Source organism: Dendropsophus ebraccatus, chromosome 9, assembly GCF_027789765.1.
Source record: "Dendropsophus ebraccatus isolate aDenEbr1 chromosome 9, aDenEbr1.pat, whole genome shotgun sequence".
Lineage (NCBI taxonomy): Eukaryota > Metazoa > Chordata > Amphibia > Anura > Hylidae > Dendropsophus > Dendropsophus ebraccatus.
In genome coordinates, this window is record NC_091462.1 from 95,979,324 (window position 1) to 96,003,130 (window position 23,807).

At 41.3% G+C, this 23,807-nt stretch overlaps 1 protein-coding gene across 2 annotated transcripts in view; it reads right to left on the reverse strand.

Annotated features, from left to right (window-relative positions):
- The window catches only part of MAD1L1 (mitotic arrest deficient 1 like 1), a 544,571-nt gene that overhangs the window by 228,642 nt on the left and 292,122 nt on the right, over nt 1–23,807 (reverse strand). For both annotated transcript variants that reach the window (XM_069983919.1, XM_069983921.1), the window contains exons 14-15: nt 17,677–17,765; nt 9,744–9,834 (exon numbers count right to left, since the gene is read on the reverse strand). In XM_069983919.1, the coding sequence (XP_069840020.1) occupies nt 9,744–9,834; nt 17,677–17,765 (180 nt within the window). The remainder of the gene's footprint in view (nt 1–9,743; nt 9,835–17,676; nt 17,766–23,807) is intronic.

A 23,807-nucleotide genomic window follows, 5' to 3' on the forward strand; every position in this document is an offset into this window, starting at 1 on the left:
AGAGATCTCCTTGTCTTCCTTTTTAACTTTTTTTTTGTGTTGCAGCACGTAAGAGAACATTGGGTCACTCACACACTACAGTACATGAGGGGTTAAGCAGAAGGTAGGTCTGCTCCTGCAGTATGTATTTAACCATAAGGGCTCCTAATGGACCCTTATAGTTTGAATACAGTGGACTGACAGAACAAGCAGCCATTGTCTGCCACTTTTGTAGCTGCAAGCAGAATTATATATATATATATATATATATATATATATATATATATATATATATATATATATATATATATATATGCGCAGTGCATTGTGTTGTGCAAAGGGGAGGGGGGCCCTTACAGTTTTTTGCTATGGGGCTCCATGAATCCTAGCTATGCCCCTGCTTCCTATCTCTCAGAATTATAACTTCTAAGTAGAGATGAGCGAACCTGGAGCATGCTCGAGTCCATCCGAACCCGATCGTTCGGCATTTGATTAGCGGTGGCTGCTGAAGTTGGATAAAGCCCTAAGGCTTTAAAACGACAGGCCTTATTCTGATTTATAAGAATGACTTCTTTACTTTCCACTCTGACATGGCGCTCTCTGCTGCCACCTCTGTGCATGACAGCAGTGAGCACTGTGTTACACCAGAAAAAAATACATCACTTACTTCAGGACATACAGCAGCTGGTAAGTACTGGATGACTTAAGATTTTTAAATAGAAGTAATTTACAAATCTGCAACTTTCTGATAACAGTTGATTCTATGCACAGGCAGATTTTGCCACCCGTCCGATTAATGAATCTGTGAACCGGGTGGTGGAATCTGCCTGTGCATTAAATGGAGTCTATGGTACAGGCGGAGAGGCGAGCTGCAGTATCCACGGTGGGTGATCCGTCCGGGTTCCATAGTGTGCACATACCCTTAAGAGTACTGTGACTTGTACAGTGCTCACTGTCCAAGTTGGTAAATGGCGTCTCCTGTTATCTGCCTCCAAGTTTATAATAACATTATTTATCCTATTATTGTAATACATTCTGTGGTGACTGCTCTATCTCCTGTGTACACAGCACAAGCTGAAAATACAGAAAGTATAAGCCAATCGTAAGGACAGTAAGAGTATTTACTTATTGAAGGAACTCGGCTGATTTTTAGAGTATTTCTGGCAATGCTTTATGGGAAAAAGTATGCAAAACTGTCTCTCTAGTGCCACCTATGGGTAGTTACCCTGAAACTGCTGCATATGGATGGATGTTTGGTTTGGCTTATACCCTAGTCTTGTTTAACCCCTTCAAGACAGAGCCCTTTAATGCAAAAAAGACCAGGTCAGACTAATGCAATGTTCCTCCCCGCCTAAGAGCCATAGCGTTTTTGTTTTTTTTTCCCACCTAGAAGGCTGGTTGGGGAGTCATTCTTTGCGCCATGATCTCCAGTTTTTCTTAATATCATATTGGTGTAACAAACATTTTGATTTTTTTTTTTTTTTTTTAATACTTTTAAAAACGTACTACATTTTTTTTTACACTTTTTATCACTGTTAAACATGCAATCTTTAGATTGCATATACTGCTCTATGCTATGCCATAGTGTTATCAGCGATCTATGTATAGAGCCTGTCTGAGAGCAGATACTATACATGGATCGCCGATCCGACAGGACTGAGGTAAGTGACTATGGATGCGGGGGTCCTGATCACTCAGTGACAGATGCTTGATCTGTCACAGAGTACCTTAAACGCAGCAATCGCTATAGATCGCAGCGCTTAAAGGGGTTAATGAGATGCAGCTGCCTCTCATTACCTCCGGCCCCAGACACTGATGTGTGCGGGACCGCTCTCACTGCAGCGCTCCCGCACACATCAGAAGCCCTGTCAGTGCAGGAACGAATATATACATTTCTACTGCACGGGGTATGTAAAGTAGGAATGTATATATACAGGTTACTGACGGGAAGGGGTTATAGACTCTTTTATAAGAGTGGCTACCAATAGGGGGCACTACAGAGACCGTTTTCTTTCTTCTGAGAGGAAGAAATCTATAGAAATATGCCACCTATCCACATTCACTACCCGTCCTTATAAAGCCTTAATATGAGCTTTTCTGACAACATGTCTCTGCAGGCGAGCATCGCGTAGCAGCCAGCTGCAATGAAATGAGATATAAAGGCTAATATTACGTTTAACAATGCGACCATGTTTACCTGACAATACCAAAGAGGGAAAAATTATTCCTTCCACAAAAATGTCGCTATTCTCATTCATGGCATAAATCGAAGTTATTTCAAACATGCATTTTCCCTGGCATGAAGCTATTTACCTGGAGAAAGAGAAAAGGCTTCTGCGGGAGGTAGATGATAAAGAATGGCAGTATACTAAACACAGCGCTGTATTATCTGATACATAAAGCACAAGCCAACATGGCCGACCTCAGTGAGCGTATATAACTTATCCAGAACAGCTTTCAGATTAGGTTTCACAAGTAATATCCCACCGCTTGTATGCCTGTGCTCCACTGACAGCAGCTTATGAGGGAAGTAACTCCATCACATCTACAAGTGGCTGAAGAGGATGCATACAAAGGGGTCCCCATATAATGTCAGACAAACCCTTTAACCCAAAGTCATGATGCTTTTAGAGTGCTACCACTATAGGCACAAGATCAGCGTCAGTAGCGTGGCAGGAGCTAATAATACCCTGTAACAACATTTTATCAATGTATGTTTAAAATTAATAAAAATGCACAAACAAACCTTTCCTTGCACATTGCGTCACTGTTTATTTATTAGTTATGGAAAAAAAAACTTGCAAAAATGTTTTTAAATCAATAGATGTAAGAAAGTTATATAGATTTGTAAATGGCTTCTATTAAATAAAGAAAAGAAAAAAGAAAAAAAAATAACTTTTATTCCGGCAGCACAATAGTTTGTCAATGAGGTGGGGCCTAGAGCTTCCATGAACTAGGGGCGGCAGGCCAAGGGCATTTATGCTCTAGGCCCAGCCTCATTTACACCCCACCGCAACGCTGGTATAAAAGTTGTTTTTACCCCCAAGAGACAGGAAGACCTTGGGACCAGACTTGCCTTGATGAAGACATCAAAATGCTACCAGCGGTTTGTGGGGGCTGTCCAGGCAGTACAGATTCACTTTAAAGGGAATCTCTCACCATGAAAATACTATCTAATCTATTGGTGCCATGTTATGGAGCAGGGATGGGGAACCTTCGGCCCTCCAGCTGTTGCAAAACTACAATTCCCATCATACCCGGACAGCCTTAGCTTCAGTCAAGTGGGCGGTCCTATTATTGATTGACACTATCAACTGTAAGAGGAGGGATAGAAAGCACATGGATTTCAAACAACAATTTCTCCCACAGATATATTTATCAATCTGTCCAGCTTTTCCCGATCTATAACATGAAGCTGATAAATTATATAGTATTTTCATGGCGATGTGTTCCCTTTAAGGCTCACACAATATGATAATAAAAAGACAAATGATGTCTCTTCTTTTTCTTGGGATTTTTTTTTTAGGGTGCTAGATTAATATACAAATACAAAGGAAAAATGTAAATTTGGTACTGTTATATTCAAAATGACCCTTAGAATAAATTATTGGCTAAGATAAACAATAGTTTTTTTCCCTATATTTTAGTGTTAAGGATGTCATGATATTTTGTAAAGCCATAACAATATGGAGCTTACCTTGTAAACATGCAGAGATGGTTACATTATTTAAAGCTTATGCAAGTAACACTAGTGCTATGCAAGTAACTCTTTTTGTACCTCAGCCAATAAAATAAAGGCACAAGCCCTAGTAGAATGCCAGCCCCTACTACTTCAACTTTGACCATAAATGTGTCAACATGATTCTTCAGTGTGCTCAATAAATATTTAACTTGTAATTTGGAGAACAAAGTCAGTATGACAGCACTCTTGGGAGTACATCCAAACTGGATTGTAGAGAAAGGGATTTTTAACTTCATTGGGAAATTATGTTGCATCAATAAAAATGGAGCATCACACACCAATCAGCTTCAAACAAACGAATCCAAAACTTTGAGAAAAGGCAGCAAAGTGTTACATGTGGAGAAAACTAGGGCTACACAAACATAATAAAACATTCAGGAGCCTCTAAAAACCTCAAATAAAAGTTTCCTTTATGAATTATAACCTATAATACTAACCTATAAATAAAAATATAATAAGAAAATTTAAGAAAAAAAAAAAAAACAAGAAAAAAAAACTTCTTTTTCACACCACTATTTGGCTGGACAAAAAAAACGTTTTTTGTAGACTGCAGTAATAAATTTGCTGGGTTTTGAAAAATCTGTGCATATATCCAGTTATACTGAGCTGAAAATACAATTTGTGAGGCTGTTTGGGTTTCTTGTGAAGTGTCACAGTTGGCTAAAATTTTGTGACAATTTTGTTGGGATGGGAAAAGTAAATCTAGGCCAATGTGTCACTTACACTGCCTGGTGAACGCTGAATAAACTAAACCATAAATAATAATAAAAATAAAATAAACAGAACTTGCATAACAATGATAGCATTCAGTCCCTTCCTCCTCCACTATGAAAAATTAAAAATGTCATTATACATATCAAAAACTAATACCATTAACAAATATAAATCATGCTGCAATAAAAAAAAAAAAGTCTTCATAAGGATGTATTAATGAAAAATGTAAAAGTTACAGCTCTAAAACAAAAAAACAAAACAAAAAAAGCTGCATCCTGACGGGCGAAAAGAGCTGCATGGTGAAGTGGTTAATAACTGCGGAGAACAGCAAATTCAGATTCTATTTGGAAGATTTAGGTCTATGTTACACAGGCTGCATATACCCAAGAGAATATTTACTGCCAGTGGTTGAACGAACCTCAAGTCATTGCATGCAGTTGTATTTTTGACAAATAACTGGCTATTATATAAGACTAGGTCACTACTCGGTAAACAGGAGACATATTTTAAACTATTTCTGGAAAGCCATGATATATTGTGAGGGTCTTCCATATGCAGGTCCCATCTCAGCCCCCACTCAGGACACTCATCAATAAGGAGAGGGCTACACTATGATAGGGGTACTGCAACAGCAAAGCACATATAAACTGTGCAAAAAAAAACATTTGTACAATTTGATTACGTATTATTGTAAATAAATCATGAATTAATCATGATGCTGGGAGCTCTGGAACGCAGAATGATGTCCGTGTATTTTACGGACCTGTGAATGCCCCCTAAGGCGGCAGCAACATGGCCAATGTGATTATATAAAATGAAGACTGCATTATGAAATGACGTCTACTTTTGGTAGTAGGCCGAATTGCAATCTTTACAGCCAAATTGCAACTATACAAAGCAGTGCAAAACGAAGACACGGCTAAACCATACAAAGATATCAGCCTTGTGACTTTAAGGCAGTTTGCATATTGAGACATGGGTAAAAGTGTTGATCCCAATAACATTATCCCTTGTAACCAGCTAAGGCTGGGATCATACTGCATTTTCGCAATCCGTTTTTTTTTTATTTATATATTTTTTTTCCCCTCCTGTTTTATGCAAAAGACTGACGAAAAACGGAAAAAAAAGCGATGCATTTGTGACCACCTGTTTTGATCTATTTTTTTCACTGACTAAAGAATAAAAAAACAGAAAAAAACGCATTGTTTTTTTTTAGGGTATAAACCCACACACCGTATAAGCAGCGTATTTACTGCTGCGATACGCAGCAAATACGCAGCAGATTAGATCTAAATAACTGAACACAGCATTAAATCTGTACCAACAAATCTGCTGCGTATTTGCTGCGTATTTGTTGCGTATCTGCTGTGTATAAGATGTGTGGGTTTGTACCCTTATAGTGTTAACAAAAATGTGGTCGACCACATTATTGTATACGCTAAAAAAATGATGATGATGATGATGATGATGTATAATTATTGTTGAAGTCAATAGAAAAACAGATAAAAATGGATCAAAACGGGTGCACACAGGCTAGAGATATCTGGCTATCCTGTGTTTTGAGACTCGCAAGCGAGACTCCACGGACTCTTGTTTTGCATATTTAAATTTTTGGGGGCATCAGTGGAGACTCCTCATTGAGTACTTCATTGGAGTTTTTTCACTGTTCTCCTTGAGTTCAGTGATTAATCTGTTTTGTTGATTGATTTGTCACTGCCCTAACTAGCCAGAATCCTACTCCACACTGACGAGGGACAAATACCCCAAAACGGCTGTCTGTGGATGGATCCTGCCTGGCAAGCCCTTGTCATGATTGCAATACTCGTACCTTGAGTTAGAAATTGACAAAAAGGGGCCACCCTGGTATTTCCCTATTTACAGTATGTTCCAATACTCGCAAAAGAGTGGGACTTAAGGGGCTATTTATCAGGGTGGTGTGGTGCTCTCCCCATCATGGAGGCACCCCGTGGCAACAGGCTAGAGATATCTGGCTATCCTGTGTTTTGAGACTCGTAACCGAGACTTTACGGACTCTTGTTTTGCGTATGAAGGGAAGGGGTAAGAAGGTGGATGAAGGGAATGGGTAAGGGGTGGGTTGCCCCAAGAAGGCAGAAAAGTACATGTTACATCAAACAGAGGTACAAATACTGCCTATGACAGGTGGTGATGGTACATGGTGCAAAAGCCTGCATCGGGTCTTACAGTATACAACAGTCATGTCAAACTCTGGCCCGTGGGGCAATTATCTTTGGCCCACCAGGCAGTTCAGATTTTAAATTACATCTGTCCCGCCATCGCATTAGCTTATAATGTAGGAGGTCTGGACAGCCACTCAGACCGCCCATATTATAATTTTGTAGCCCAAAGGCAACACGTCCTGCTCTGGGCACCTCCCACGGCTTCCTGGGCCACAGAAAAGGGTGACTTAAAGCTAATGGGACAACCAGTCACTCCTGGATAGCCCCTAAGCCCACCCTACCCCTGGATACAGCCCCCATACTTGCATGAGAAGATGAGTGGGCGGCTGTATCTCCGCAGCGGGACCGGCAGGATGGGGTAAGTATGGGGGGGCTGCATCCAGGGGTAGGGTGGGTTCAGGGGTGCCATCCACAGGTGACAGGTTCCCTTTAACAACTATTCTAGGTGCCGGCTACTATATGAGACTACAGGGGAGGGCTGGCTACTATATGAGACTACAGGGGAGGGCTGGCTACTATATGAGACTACAGGGGAGGGCTGGCTACTATATGAGACTACAGGGGAGGGCTGGCTACTATATGAGAGACTATGGGGGAGGGTTGGCTACTATATGAGAGACTATGGGGGAGGGTTGGCTACTATATAAAATTACATGAGTTGGGTTTTAATCATATCATATAGCTATTTATCAAGCCATTTATCATAGTACACAGCGCTGGGAGGCGCACACCACTGACAGTGCCAGGACCGACGCATCAATAATTCGCGCTTCAATAATTATCAAGGTTGGCCCGCGACTTTGTCCAATTTTTTAATTTTGCCCATATTACTATATGGCGAGGGCTGTCAACAAGATCCCAATGAACTCCCCAGTGCTGATTATTACAATATCATTCTCAGTACATGAGCACAGATTAATGAGAGAGGCCATGAAGTAAAAGATCATCTCCTGAATAAATTAAGTCGTATGACCTCTCATCCCCAGCGCTTAAATGAGCAATTAAAGGCAATCTATCATCACTAAAGTCCTATGGTATCTTTAATGTATGGCAAAGGTTGGCGGCATAATGGTGCCCATTTATAATATTGCTAAGGTAACGGTGTAGGTTTATCTATCTGAAATTGATTTTTGTCTACATGAATCCTGTGTGTATCCCTTATTTCATCGCTTTAGATACTCAGGACTTTAGACTGAAGCCAGAAATGTAAGAATATTTTCAACATTATATTCTTTACCTTTGAAGTTGTTTAAAGGTCAAAAATTGGGAGAGGCTGTAAACGTCGTCTGTATCCTACTGGAGAGGTCAAGGAGGAGGATGATCATGGGGAGAGCCACAAACGTCACTAAGGACACTCCTAATAATGGTAATAGGTTAAGAGCAGCTGAATGGCACAAGTCTCACAATGCTCCTCCCTGTTGTCTTGTCCAGTTGGATAGTGGCAAGAAACAGGTGTGCGCACAGTCAGGACCCGTTCACACTGAGCAAAAGTTGTGGAATTCCAAGCGCAGCCTGCACCACGGATGCAGCTTGAAATTCCGCCTGTCCCATTGATTCAATGGGATTTCTTGCACTCTTTGCCGAAAGAATTGACACATAAATTCTTTAGGCGGAGAGCGGAGGCCCAATAGAAATCCCACTGAATCAATTGGACAGGCAGAATTTCAAGCAGCATTTGTGGCGCGGGCTTCACTTGAAATTCTGCCACTTTTGCTCAGCATGAATGGGCCCTCAAACTGTAAACCAATCATCAGTGGAATGAGCTGATAAACAAGTGTGACCCCTGAAGGCCACACCTCACAATTTACTTTACTTAAAGTCTTAAAGCAGACCTGTCAGCAGTTTTTTGCTGACTGCAGTAAAGGTAGTGTACAATAGGGGTTCTTGGCCAGAATCATATAACTCTTATTCCAATCCAATTGTCCAGCATGCATATATAGGGATTTTAGTTCGAAAAGAAGGAGACAAATATTGCTGGGATTTTGCTGCCTAGGAAACCCTCCCTTGACTCTACCTATTAGTTCATGTAAAACTTTTGAAGCTTATATCTCAGCGCTGGAGCAATAGATTAAATTAAGAGTTGTGTCTCCTGATTCAGTTTAAAAAGCCCTATTGTACACTACCTTTACTGCAGTCAGCAAAAAGCTGCTGACGGGTCCACATCCTGGTGACGGGTGGCCATTGTTTAGGCATCCTCCACCCTGTTATTCCTTTGTCCAGACGTTTATTCTACTGGGGAAAAAAAGCTTTGAATTTGGTCTTGGTAAAGGAATAAAATAGAATTGTTTTCAACTAAGGGTCAGAACTATTCAAGGTAAGAGTATAGGGCAATTTATGAAACAAAAATTAGGCCACCTCCTGACACAAGTGGTTACAGCTGGCTTTACACATTAGACACGTGTGGGCTAAACCCATCGATTTTGGTGGGACCTCCCAACCATACAACTAGTTTAAGAACCTGTAAACCCCCTCCCCTGAAGACAAATGTCATGGGTGAGAAGTACTGTGCTGATTTGATTTCAATTGCCCGTTCTATTTGTTCTCAGGAAGGCAAGCCGCCACCAAAGCATTCTACTAAAAGTTTTCACTGAGCTCTTAACTTAAAATGGGAGCCATCTTGGGTGTACATTGAGCGAGGATATTATCCAGACATCATGGCAGGCCTGTCCATACGTTGTGTAGGGTATCACAAGTGCACGTGACCAGGTGAGAGTGAGTGTATTCTATAGTAGGAGGCTGCATCTGAGCATTATTCGTCCTAAATTGACAACACTGACAAATATTCCCTTAAAATAAATGCTCCTGTTCAGCCAATGGCCTCAGAGTTTATTGCTGGTGCTTTAGCTATTGCCACAAAGCGGTAAACATGGTGCGAGACCAGAGGCATTGCAGACATTGTATCTGTGTTGGTGACAGAAGGTACCACTGTAGATTGCTGTAAGCAGACTCGAGAGAGCGTGAACATTATAACATTATTTGTGTATGACCTCCTTCTCCAGCTGCCAGTCAGCATTACTTCATATTTGAGAGTAATGACAGAGTTTGATGGCCAAAGACCTGAGTGTCAAGAGGATCTGATTACAAAGGCACAAAGCCTCTGCCTGACTTACCTGAAGATTCAGTCTCTCCAGCCGCATCTCCAGGATTCTATTCTCCTCCTCTAACCGGCCACGTTCGGCTTCAAGCTCCTCAATTTTCAACCTGCATGACAAGCAGAGCATGGAGAATACAATATGAAGTGACATGTTTGGAATAATAATACACTACAGGGCATTTCCATTTCTGCAATCTGCTCCCTGAAGACTGTTTGCCTTCTTGCATCCTCCAAAACTACAGAGGAAAACTCTCCCCTTTTATAGGCGATTCTTGTCGGACCTGCTCTGATCACCGCAGAGCAGCGATCACAGCATTTGAGCGATAATTGTACTGTGTAAACACAGCAAACAATCAAGCGACGCGCGAAAAATAGTTTATTTTGATCTTTTAACATTTTCTCAAATAGTCGTTCCTTGTTAGCAAAAAATTCGCAGATCGCTTCGTGTAAACAGTCTTTCAAAGATTCCCCTATGTAAAAGATGGGCTTAAGCGATCTTAAAAACGATCGCAATAACGATTTTTCTTACGAATCTTCTTACGATTTTTCTAACGATTTATTCGTCTAAACTCTGATTGTTATAAGAAGCAAATCGTTGCACGATCGATTGGGCGAATTATCGCTTCGTGTAAACTTAGCATTAGAAACTTTTTAAGAAACTTTGTAATTGGGTTTATTAGCCAAATCTGCCATTATCTGCTTGTAAAAAGCCTTTTCCCAGGTCCCCCCCTCCTCTCCTTTCTGCCGTCCACTCCTCAGAATCAGGAAATCTCGACTGAAGAAGTGGTGGTCAGAAGAGAGAGCCCGCGATGTGAATGTCAATTAACTCTTTGTTGTCCTGTTTTTGCTGCCTTTAATTTCTCTCTCCATAGGAGAACAATGAAGACAGGGGGGAGAGCTTCAAACTGCTTTTTCATGATAAAAATGCATTTTTCGGCTAATAAACCCAATTACAAAGTTTCTTAAAATCGCCTGGACTATTGATTTCTGCAATAAAAATTTTAACGACAGTGACACTTTAAGTCCAGTACTAATCAGCTGCTGTAAGTTCTGCAGGAAGTGGTGTATTCTTTCCAGTCTGACACAGGGCTCTCCGTTGCCACCTCTGTCCGAGACAGGAACTGTTGGGAGCAGTAGCAAACCCACATAGAAAACCTCCCCTGCTCTGGACAGTTTCTGAAATTGACAGAGGTGGCAGCAGAGAGCACTGTGTTAGACTGGATAGAATACGCCACTTCCTGCAGGGCATACAGCAGCTGATAAGTACTGAAAGACTTGGGATTTAAAAAAAAACAAATCTACATAACTTTCTGAAACCAGTTGAGTTTCAAGAACACACTTTTTCTCTGGAGTACCCATTTATTATGCTGTTATAGTAATTAAAGCGCTAAAATAATTGTATAGACAGAGAGCACCACCTGTGGTTGGCAAAGGCAGACACTATTTTATAACGTACGTCTTTGCAGGAAACCACAAGGAAAATAAATCTGGCAGTGGGGAACAAGCTTGTAATGTTCAAGAGAGGGGATACCTTGTATATGTTTTCCCAGTGAAGGACCTCATGGTCTATAACTCTAAACACCTTATGGCAATCTTTTCCCTTTCAGTACCAAAAAGAATACATGGCAAAAAGTTTGGACTTGGCTATAGCAGTCACAGTGGATCGCAGCAGCAATAGGGCCCAGAGGCCCCTCATCTAGTAATTTTTACAGGGCCGAAACAGGTACATAAGCCTGCAGGGGCCTGTACATACTGTATCTCTTGTTGTGGATTTAGGTAGAAAGAGACCTGCAGCCACCTATATGCTGAACATTAGGGGAAGCATGCCTAGTCATGTGTGACCCGTACTGAAGGGGTCGAAATGGCCGATATCTATACATTTTGAAGCCGCACAATAGATCTAATCAGTCAAAGATCGGACGTTTATCTTTCCCTCGGCTGATAGCTGACACTTTTACACGAGTCGATTTTAGGCCGAGAGCGCGTTTCTAGACACTCTCCTTGCCGATACTCGGCCTGTATAAATAAGGCTTAACGGTCTCTAATGGTCATATCAATGGAGTGCCCTCCATGGCGGCAGAGACAGTGGCCTTGTGGTTGGAAGACTCCAGCTTGTCACCTTTAATACAGATAAAATGTCATTAATACTTGGCGATGCTCTAATGTTTAGTAAAGAAAGAGGGAAAATGAGCAGAGCATTAACAAATAACAACAGATGGGATCCGTCTATTTTAGTGTGCCAAATGCCATCTGCAGCAACAAATATTTCTTTCCTATGTATGTATTTAAGCTGTGCTCAGTTCTAAAGCATATGTCAGCAATCGGATCCCCGTTATTTACTACACCCTGTGCATTTCACATTACGGTCCATCCATCAGCCCTCTTTTATAAGGGATCTTTTGTGGGTGGCACCAGAGGTTTGTAGTTTAGGTGATTCCTGCTGGATATTGACACCGGTATGACGTTCTAGTAATACATTGTATAGGAGGAGCCATCTAGCTATCTGTAAGGGCAAAACAGGCGGAATCCTGCCTGCCTCACTGTCTCAATGTGATGTCTCGCCATCACCACTCAAAGAATTGACTTGTCCATGGGGAAGACTCTGCTCGGAATTTCCGACCTGTTTTGCTTAGTGTGAATGGGCCCTAATAAAAGGTGCATGAAGAATCAGCTGCAAAAAAAAATTGATTTAGATGCCTGCAGCCCCAAATATGGTGGTGCGGTGGGACAACTAGCCTTTAGTCCGGTGTGGTAAGGCTGGGATTTAGGCAAGACTTGCGTACAGATATGCCGTTCTTGATAAACCTCCCAACGAGATGGAAGCTTGCTGTCACCTTTCCTTGGATTTACCTTCATCTAAACTATCATTTAAGAATCCTACAGGTCATTGTGACTAGCCTCAGGACATTGAAGATGAGAGAAGAAAGAACCATTATAAGAAAAAAATACGGTAATCCTCTCCTACACAGCAAAACTTTGTACATAGCTTCGGCACTGTGGGGGTTAAGTCCTTCTGGACAACATCGAAATGAGGATCAATCGGCAAAAAAAAAATGAGAATTTCTTCTTTACAAGGTGTATTTATTTTCATTTTCACCTTTACGTTGATGTTTAATTTAAGTGAACAGGAGGTTCTGGTTTCTCAAAGCCTTTTATAACGTTGCCGGTGTGCCGGTATAAATCTTAGTGCCCACCTATGGTCATCGGGGCCATGCGGCCTCCTGCAATCGTTAATCACAATTAGAGAAAATCAAGCATCGCCTCCGATGTTTTCTGGACTCTTACCCCTGCGGTAACAAAGTAAGTTGTCTCTCTGCACTTTCCATTACACGAGCTAGAGAATGAAGGAAATCCAATTTGTGCATGTAGGGAGGTAGCGTGACAGATGTGCAGAAGGACACGATAATATCAAGTTCCATCACCTTCCTGGAAGTGGCCATCAAAGAAAGGCAGATTTAAAGAATTACTAAGAAACATCGGTGCAAATTGAAAAGGGAGTTTATAAAAAAAACACCCTATGGAAGTTAAGACTGCATGGGGCATGGATCGAGTCTTGGGTAATGAAAAATAATTGAAATAGTGTGCAATGTATAGTAGAGATGTAAGGAATATCTACGGTATAGCAAACACCACAACAGTATAAACCTCAGAGGCTCTCTGCTCTGTTGCAATGAAGAGCGTCCAAGCTGCTTGTACTCGAGAGCTCACCTACACGGGTGTCTGGGTGTTTTTTCCCTCCCATCACCTAGTGAGCATAGAGGGATTTCATCGCTCAAGGTTGATGACCTTAAAACATAGGCAGAAAGATGTCAATCAGCAGCAACCAGAGCAGGAGCTGATGAATGTTAAAGGGGTAGTCTGGCCAGGACCCCCTTTTTCACAATGTCCAGGAAGAGGTGGGTAAAAAGATAACATCCACTTGCCTTCCAGACTCCCTTGCTGCTGCCTACATTTCGCAGCTCTGCTCCCAGGTGTGCGCCGCTTCCTGGTATCAAGATGGACTTGAGATGTACAGTGGGCCCTCAACATACAATATTAATTGTTTCCGGGACAACCATTGTATGTTGAAACCAAAATGCTATGGAAAACTGGTAATTGGTTCTATATGCCCCAAAATGAGAAAAAATTAAGTCCTTACAACAGTCAGAAAGCGCTACTGGAGACTGTAAATTGCTTTCTACATAGAGGACTGGAGCATTTTCAGGGTCCTGTACAGATCACACAGATTCCCAGAAAAATAAAATAGCGCTGTCCTGGCACAGGTTAAGAGCCGTGCAGGACATGTAGTATTGTACTGTAAAGAATCACTAATAGCAAACTTAGACACTTCAGTAATACTGGGGTTTTACCCGTAAAATGGTCACTTTCATCGGTCTAGTTATTCACATTTGCTGCAGATCCTGACTGTCTGTAGCATTGTATGTTGAGTCTGGTCTCAAGTTACGATGGTGCAGAAAGGAACATTGTCTGTTGAAAATATTGTATCTTGAGGCCATTGTAAGTTGAGGGATCACGGTACATTATTGTAATCAGCTTTTCTTCCACTAGTTTACTCTGTCCTAAGAGAGGGCATAAAAAAAACCAAGAGGGACTCTATACTGTTTCCAGGATATCCCATCACTCTAGGAACTGTGGAGTTCCAACTTCTAGGACACCCAATGAATGTGTGAATAAAGATGATGCAGCATTGGTTTCGCACAAAGTCTGCTTCATAGTTTTCTTTGTATAGTGGTCTTTGGCCACCAAGCTGGTAGAAGAGGAGATTTTAATGGAGCCAGCTTTAAGTCTGTGAGTCCCCAATAGAACTGGTATGAAAGAAAGAGTTTGAATGTAGAGGTCTGTCTTCCCTTGATCATAAAGTAATGGCACATCCTAGCGATAGGCCACCACTTTATGAGATCAGAAAATTGGCTGTAAGGGCATGATGGAAACAAACATTTTTGCAACAGCTGGGGGTCCACAGGGAAAACACTGGCTTATTCTATACCGCATAATCAATGGGCAAAATATGGATAAACAATGGGGGAAAAAAGGATCTTACAGTAGATATTGTCTGTATTATTAGGCCACTTTCTTTCATGCACTATATGTAGGATTGTGTAGATGGAGTGGACTCTGTAGGGTTAATGGTTTACCAATTAAAGAGAAACCCTTCTCCTTCTCCATAGCGAGGGCTGGTCTTGCTACAGGCGCCAGCTCAGTCAGTCTGTCAAGGGACAAGTTCTGGTGACTTAAATTTGATATAATAGGGCAGGGATTATGGCTTCTCCACACAGTGATGCCTGGGCCTTTATAATGATGAGCGCACCCACTAGCTGGAATATATACAGTATACAGGGAAAAAACTGATGTGGCAGGCTTATAAAATCTGTCCGAAAGAAACACTGTCATTGTTACCTATAGCAACCAATCAGATTGCGGCCGTTTATATTTCAAAATCACTACAAGAAAGGAAAGCTGCGCTGTGACTGGTTGCCAACAGTGACCGTTTTATCTTTTTGAAGTTTTTATAATTTACGTTTATAAATTATAAAGTTTACATAAATTAAGTCGACACTATGTACACTGCAGTCTGATTGATTCAATGTAACACTTCATCTACCACTGACCTTATTCTGTTATTGTACTCAAAGCAACACTCAAAGTGCAGTGACTAATTCAGGGATAAAAGGGGCAGTGAACGACTCCTTGAAGAGACTATCCAGAAAAAAAATTAAACTTTATACCTGCCTACAATACGATAAGGGTCTCACTGGTGGGGCTTGGATCGCTAGGACTCTGAATGATCAAGACAGTCCAGTGCCCTACTATCAGACACTCATCACCTATCCTGAAAGAGAAAGTCCTGCAGCACCCCTTTATGCACTTCCCTATGCATAATAGTTAAATTTTTTCTTGAATTTTTATTAACTTAAAGGGGTAAACATAACTTTCGATATGTTGCTGCCCATGGTGAGACTAACAACTCCTTCCATCCTTATTATCTATTCAGTCTCCTTCCCCTGGTTCTGAGCTGCTGCTTTCTGCTGAAGAGACAAAAATCTGTGTGTGAGCTTTTCTCTCTGTCTCCCCCTCCTCCCTTCTGAGAAAGCTGATGTAAAAAAGTCCCTGACAGGCTTTATCTGCAACATTGTAGCTTCTCTGTAATGCTGGGAGGATTAATCACAGTGAGATCATCAGCAACTTGACCTCAGAATAACCCTCCCAGTATTATAAAGCTACAATGTTGCAGATAAAGCCAGCCAGGGATTTGTTTACATCAGCTGTCTCAGATGGGAGGGGAGACAGAGAACCGCTCACACACAGATTTTTGTGCTTTCAGCAGAAAGCAGCAGCTCAGAAGTGGGGGAAGCACACTGAATAAATAATAAGTATGGAAGGAATTGTTAGTCTCACCACGGGCAGCAACATATCAAAAGTTATGTTTGAGTGGAATACCCCTTTAAAATGTACCTGTTGTTTAAAAAAACTTTTGATATGTAATAGAGACATGACACAAGTTGTGTTCAGACCCGTACCAATCGGTAGAACGAACGGGAAAGACGAGCTGCAGCCCAGTCCACTATTGCTTTGTGTTAGAAAAAAAAGAGTCAGACTTATAATGTAAGTCTTTGAAGCTCAAGTCTTTTTTTTCTAATACAGCGAGGGAGTGGACCGGGCTGCAGCACGATTCTCACTAGCGGTACGAGTCTGAACACTTAGACCCAGACTGATCATAACTTTTGACATGTCTCTACAGGTACACCTTAAATAAGTATTCTGGGGGGTAATATAGAAGTATTAGGTTTGTGGTATAAGGTTGTTAAATAATAAAAACATTTTTTCAATTAAAAAAAAAAAGTATTCTGAGTTAAAATAATATATCTTCAAGGGATGAGTGTCAAATTGTAGAGAGGTCCAAGCACTGGTTCAATCCACATAATCTTAAGAACTGGGCCCTAAATCATTATTTTGAATGGAGCAATGAGTCTTTACCACTCCATTCTTTGTCTACAGAGCATCGTACTCTGCAATCTTTGGCAGCTTGATGGACAACTGATGGAGCAGAAACGCACAAAGAGTTGGGGCCCTGTTCTCAAATCAAGAGGGGTCTCAGTGGTCAGACCCTCTGCAACCTGACACTTGTCTCTTATTCGGTGGATGGGGGATGAGTTCTTAACTTGGAGTACCTCTTACAGGTTTGGCTATTGCTTAAATGTTAATTTATAACACTAATGTACTTTCATTATGAATACGGCACTTTCTTTCAGGGGTGGGCCTAATAGCTGATTGGCTGGGTGCGAACACAGGAGCCCAATGATCACGAGACCAATGGATGAAGCAGCAACATGAATGCTCAAATACCTCTTTATTTACTCTCTATTGGATTTCCAAACATACTGTAGATAAGAGCTGTACTGAACTATGTTTTAAAGTTGTATAGAAAGTGAAAGGAGCATCAGTCCAGTATGCACACAGCTGATCCATTCACTCTGTTCTCTTAATCATAGGATTCCCGAGGTCAGACCAAACCAAAATGGAATGGAGTATCTAATATGGTTAACTTAAAGGGGTTATCCAGCGCTACAAAAACACGACCACTTTCTTCCAGAGACAGCACTGCTCTTGTCTTCAGTTTGGTGGGGTTTGCCACTGAGTTCCATTGAAGTAAATGGAGCTTAAATGCAAACCACACCTGACCTAGAGACAAGAGATGTGTTGTCTCTGGAAGCAAGTGGCCATGTTTTTGTAGCGCTGGATAACCCCTTTAATAACACAGATTAAGTGCATCCAAAATGAGATATTAAGTAAAAGAGGCGAAGAATTGCTGTGGAATTATTCACCTGTGGATAGAAAGTAAAGTAACAAGAAATCTACAACACCTGAATAAGGGTTATAAAAGGGAAAACAGGGAGCACATAATACAGTCTAGCTACGCAGGTACCAGGGTTAGAACCTTTGCCACTGACCTAAGAGAGTTGACGGCCTCGCTTGAGATGGAGGAACTCTGGTGCGTTGTGTCCATCTGTGACTTCAAGAGACTAAGTTCGGCGGTTAGCTGGTGGAAACAAACATTAAGAATATATTACTGCATTAGAATATAAGGAAGGACAACAGCATTGTTAATTCAAGGTAATCACGGTAGAATAAATTATCCAAGGTGACTGCTAATCTTATAGGGTCGCGGGTATTTATAGGCTCAATAATTAACAGCGATAAAAGTATTGACTGGAGGAGGCAGAGAAGATGGAGATGACAGAAGGCTACAGGTGGGCGGGTGGATAGCAGAACAGCATGGTGCAAGGAATGGGATTTCTACTTTATTCCTTTTATTTACAGCTTATGGCTGGTTCACATATTGCCGACGTATTTGGCATCCAACGCATAGGCGCTGAGGCAAAAGAGGCTGCACGCAGGTTTTTTTATCTGACGAATTCATGCTGGATGGGGCATAGGTCCAGTGCTGTTCCCAATTTCAACCTACAGGGCAATGGATAAGATGGTGGATACAAAAGATCTAGCCTGTATCATCTGGTGGACGCCTCCTTCATGTTATGACCGGTGCAGGTGAACAAAATCTGTCCATGAGCCCTTTACTCATATGGATGTCTAAGGAGAGAGTTCATCATTTTGTGAAGGATGTGATATTTTGTATATTTTAGTGAAGCCATTACAATATCTATCCATGAGCCAACCACAAATTCACTGAACTAACATGGACTAAGCACAATTTATATTAACTTCTCAAATCAGTGGTTGAAACTAACTTGATGCTTATAGATATTGTTCCAAGAGAAAGAACAACACGTCTTTGAGGAACAACCCGATTTTATAACTATTCCAGATGTTGGGAAAGTGACTCAGACTATGTATGCCGATTTCACCGCCTCAGACGATTAAAAAGAATCAAAAAGCCTTAAACCAATGAACAAAGAACAACCGCGGCCACCCCCATACTTTCATATTAGAGAGGAATAAAGTAAAATTTTACTTTCATTTGTATAAGCCCATTAAAAGACTTTCCCCAAAGTGGTCAGGACCTCAAAGCACACACAGTGAAACAGATTGTTAGCCTTTGGACCTAGCAATAAAGGTCATCTGCTTTTGATAGTGGCTTCAAAGGAGGGACTGTTTAGCATGTGATATTTTGTATATTTATTGAAGCCATTACAGTATGGCGCTGACCTTCTAATCATGTAGATGTTACATTCCTTAAAGCTTACGTAAGTAAACACTAGTGCTACATAACTAACTCCTCTTGTACCTGAGACAATGAAGTACGGACACGAGCCTTAGTAGAAGAACACACCCCCCAGGGTATATAAACTGGCTGCAATCTTTGAATAAAGAAGATCCACCTTAACCATCAGTGTCTCAGGGTGTTTGATTGTCAGTGCGCACACTATAAACGTATAACTTGTAATTTGGGACAGACAGTCAATATGACAGCACTCTTGAGGTGCATCCATAACACTTTTAGGACCTCACGTCTATGAGCAAGCCATAAAGCTGACACTAGAGAGGTAGTCATGTAATTTTGAAACCCCCTTAAGATGTCCACTAATAAGACCCCCCCTAGTGGCGGAGGCATCCAACAACGTTATTTTATCATAGAACTTTATAGCTATACTGGGGGATTTGGTATATATTACAAAATGAATATACACATAATGTTGGACCTTAATACCACACAGCAGGCAGTCAAGTAAAGTCAGAGATATGACACTGAAGAGTCCTCATGTGCGAATATGCCTTTAATACATGGAAATCACTGTGTTCACCACTTCTCCGGCGGGAACGGTCTAGGCCTCAGCTTTCATCTCTTAACAAAATGATATAAGAAAGAAGCCGGCCTGTCAATTCACACCAAGCTAAGAGATGCCTGTCTCAATCATTGCTCAGGGGCCCTGACTAACCCTGGAAAACACAGCCAATTTGAATTCATGAGATTTCCCGTCTGAGTCTTCAGAGACCGAGCAACTCATCACAATATACAAGGGTTTGACAACACCTGTTTAGAGGCCAAATCCTTTGGTCCTGTGAACAAAGGCAGTGAGGATTGTGGGAGCGGCAGTGCCAGGTGAGAGCACCCATGGGGTCTTGGTGGGCAGCAATGTACCGTTCCTATAGGGAGTGCAGACACTTATCTACCATCCCGGCTGCAGTTTCGGAGCAGCTTTAATTAAACGTCAGAGCTTGATCGTAATGACACATTAAGTGTTTTATCAGCCTGATATTGTTACATGGTAAATGGAGAAAATTGCTTTATTTGCACTTGGGGTCAATTCCTCCACTGCAGTTTGACAAATAAGCTCGGCATTATAATGAAATGCATGTTAAGGGAAATTCTATTAATATTGTCATAAGCACTTAATTTATACAATGATACAGCCATCTGCTGATGCCAAGGAACGGAGGAAAACAGGCTATGGCAGAACTGGCACCAAGACGAAAGAATTACATGGTAGGTCTTTATGTCATTCAGCTTTTATCCAAAGTGTCCCTGGGAATTTTTGACCTTCAGGAATAAGTAGTTTAAGGGTATAAACCCACACACCGTATACGCAGCTTATTTACTGCTGCGATACGCAGCAAATAACTGAACACAGCATCAAATCTGCACCATCAAATCTGCTTCAAATCTGCTGCGTTTTTGCTGCGTATCTGCTGTGTATACGGTGTGCATTTAGATTTTATTAATAACATTTTGAGGGATGGGCCAAAATCAAAACACCTTTTTTTTTTTTTTTTTTTAAATACTTTGTTAATCACAGCACTAGTGTTATATAGGGTATATAGAGATACTACATGTAGTGGTTATGAGGATAAAAAAAAACATATAATGGGGTAATAAGATTGTATTAAATATAAAGGGGTTATCTGGGGGGGGGGGGGGGGGGGGAAATCGCTCCATGGATAAGAGTGGTGTAAAGATGAAAGACATATGCTATACTCACCTCCTCCAGTTGCCCACAGCTGCTAGATCAATGCTCCTGGTCATCCACTAATCTCAGCTACTTCCAGGTTCTAGGTCATCATGTCAAGATAGATTCCTACCTTCTCAGCCAATCTGTGGTCTCAGCAGTGTCTAACCTCAGTCGCTGGCCAACTGAGCATGCAGGTCCTGCGGTGTCAGGATGACACAGAACCCAGAAGTAGCAAAGAACCAGGAACATCAGCCTTTACTATCTCGTATCTCAACAATAGTAGCAGGAGTGCCTCTGTGTATCACAGCCATCATCTTGACATAACTGTAAGTCAACCTGTGCTAACTGAATGCACTACTACACCAATGTGTGTAGGGTTAAGTTACAGTACTTTATTACAGTAAGAAAGACAGTAGTTTCTTCCTTAAGAAATTAAAGGAACACATCGAATAGATCGGTTCCAGTGTTAGAGTATGTGTACACTACAGAATCCGGGCATATAACCCACCACAGATTCTGCCACTTGTGCGCATCTCCGACTGTGCCATAGACTTCATTCTATGCATAAGCAGATTCCGACATTCGCCAAAGAATGAACAGGTGGGTTATCCGCTCGGATTCCGTAGTGTGCATACCCTTATTCCTGGTGCAGGGTCTGTTACAGGCAGAGCATGACGCAGGGGTATTCTGTATGGTGTTTTTGGGTCCTGCTTTACTCTCTGAATTATGGCACTAAATATAACATAGTTTGGCCATTTAGCCAGTGATCCTGGTTGGTTTTCCCAAGCTTTTTGGCACAGAGTCAATTGAAATGTGTTTTCGGTGGGAGTCCCGGAGATGGGGGGAAAGGATTAAAAGCTGACAGGGCTGTGCATTTAGGCAAAGACTGAATTAAATGTCACCCCACACATGCAAGGAACTGATCATAAAACATCTACTGGTGCACTGGTATGAAAAATTAAGATGAAATCTAAACACATTTTTGGCCCTGTAATTTTCATCCAACAAGTTTCCAATACTTTACCGGTTAAAATATCCTAATTTCTGCATAGGCCCATTGGTGCGAGTATGACAGAGAATTTAAGGGACTTTAGTGGACTACATCATAGAATATGTTGCCGCTTATAAAGAATTTTTAAACACGTTAAAATGGAACTGTTTTAGGTAAGAAAATAACATTCCATTTTGGATAAAGTGAACAAACATCCATCAAATCCCAGCAAACCCAAAAGGGACAATTCTGCTTTCCAATCCACAGTTCTGAAATAATTTATCTGAAGTGAAAACAAATATTCTAAGCAAAACTTTGAAAAAAAAATGAAAAAAAGTAAATAAATACAGGGCCAAATGTGCTCAAAAATTCCTTCAGATCAATCCCATCACATAACCCCAGCCAGGCAGAGAGGAGCCAAGGTGCGCGCCAATATTGCCGTGCTTTTCAACACCAGTGTTTATTCAGAAACTGATAAGATTATCATAGCAAAAAATGTTTCCCTCAATTTTCTGATTAGTCCTCTTATCGGCAGCTCGGCTGAGTCTATCAAAGCCAGCTGGGAGGAGAGGAGAGCCATTCACACAAGTACAGAGCTGCAAATGGAAGGTATGCTGTCTGCGGCTCGCTTCTGCAAACAGATTCATTATTCTCCTTCTTCCAGGCGTCCTCAGATCTACAGAGACATTGGCTCGGGAGAGAAAGATGGGAGGAAATAGTACTTTACAGGAGAAACGCCATCACAAGCTTGCACGTTTTGAACACTGTATTATAATTGAGATCGGATGATACTACAACAAATTTAGCTATGCATTTTCTATTAGATTTACTTATGGCAGCAATATTGGGCACAGCTGCTACAAATCCACAGGGACTACTGTTCAACAGGCTAATGGGTGACACAAGAAAACAGCAAAGCTATATGTGCTTGGAGCAGAGTTGGATGCATGGTAGATTGGGAGGCTTCTTTAAAACAAAGGTAGCAACTCTTGGCATTTGATTACCAGTGACTAATGAAGTTGGATGCAGCCCTAGGGAGTTCTATAAAAAACATGGATACAGCCTATGGTTGCATTTATGTTTTCCAAGCAGCCTCACACTTCCAACTTCTTCAGCCACCAGTTATCAAATGCCGAGAGTTTGGGGTCGGCTGAACCAGAGTGTGCGCATCGTTTGCTAATCTCTAGTAGCCATCCCTTTTTTTATTTTGTGAGCCAAAGTCAACTTTGAGTGTTGGTCAAGAGCCATAAAAAACTCAATGGCATTATACAATTCAAATTGGGTGGGTACATAGTATATATAGTACATACAGAGCTCACATTGCTCGATGTTGGGATACTTGGCAGCAAGTGACTTATTTTGTGGACTGGATTTAGAGTTCATTCCAGTCTTTAATTCTGTAGTAAACAATATAATCTTATCACTGAAAGGTCTGAAAACAACTATAAACCTTGGAGGTCCTTTTGGTAGAGAAGAGTAATACTCCCCCATTGCTTAGGTCAGGTGTCTCCATGACTCGGCAGCAGAAGCACTTCAGTGTTCTTGGTAATTATAATTGGTTTTATAACAATGGGGAAACACTGCTAAACTTAATACTTGAAGTTGTTTTTCTACTTTTAAGAGTCCAGTCTTAATATACACTATTGGAATTAAGAATTAATAGAGGAGAGGGGACCCCTTTCTGGGTCCTTGTCTCTTCAACAGAGTTGAGAACACCTACAAAGAATATATCACTCAATTGTCATGGATTAAGACAGACAAGCCATTGATGTGGATGGGTGCTGGGTAATACTCCATTTTCGCAGTGGTGGCGCTGCAGATAAATTGGGCATTTAATGCCAGTTTTCACCACAACATACAGCTAATTGCTAAGAGTCCCAGAAGAAAAGCAATTTGTGCTTGGCTTAAAAAATGTGGTCAACCCCTTTTAACCTTATTTTTAATTGGTAGTTCCTAAATGGGTCAAAAGTGCATCTCTATGTACTGTTTGCAGGTGTAGTAACCGCAGCTCAGATAATTGCCTGACATGTAAACCGCTGTGAGAAAGTGCATACAACTAAGCACCCGTATAATTTTTACTCGTCTAAATTTTCTTTGATCCCAAGGAGTCATTAGCGCAAATGAGATGAAGAGTTCTTGGTGCTTTCTATTCGGCCAGAGCTCGGACTGTGTCAGTAATTCC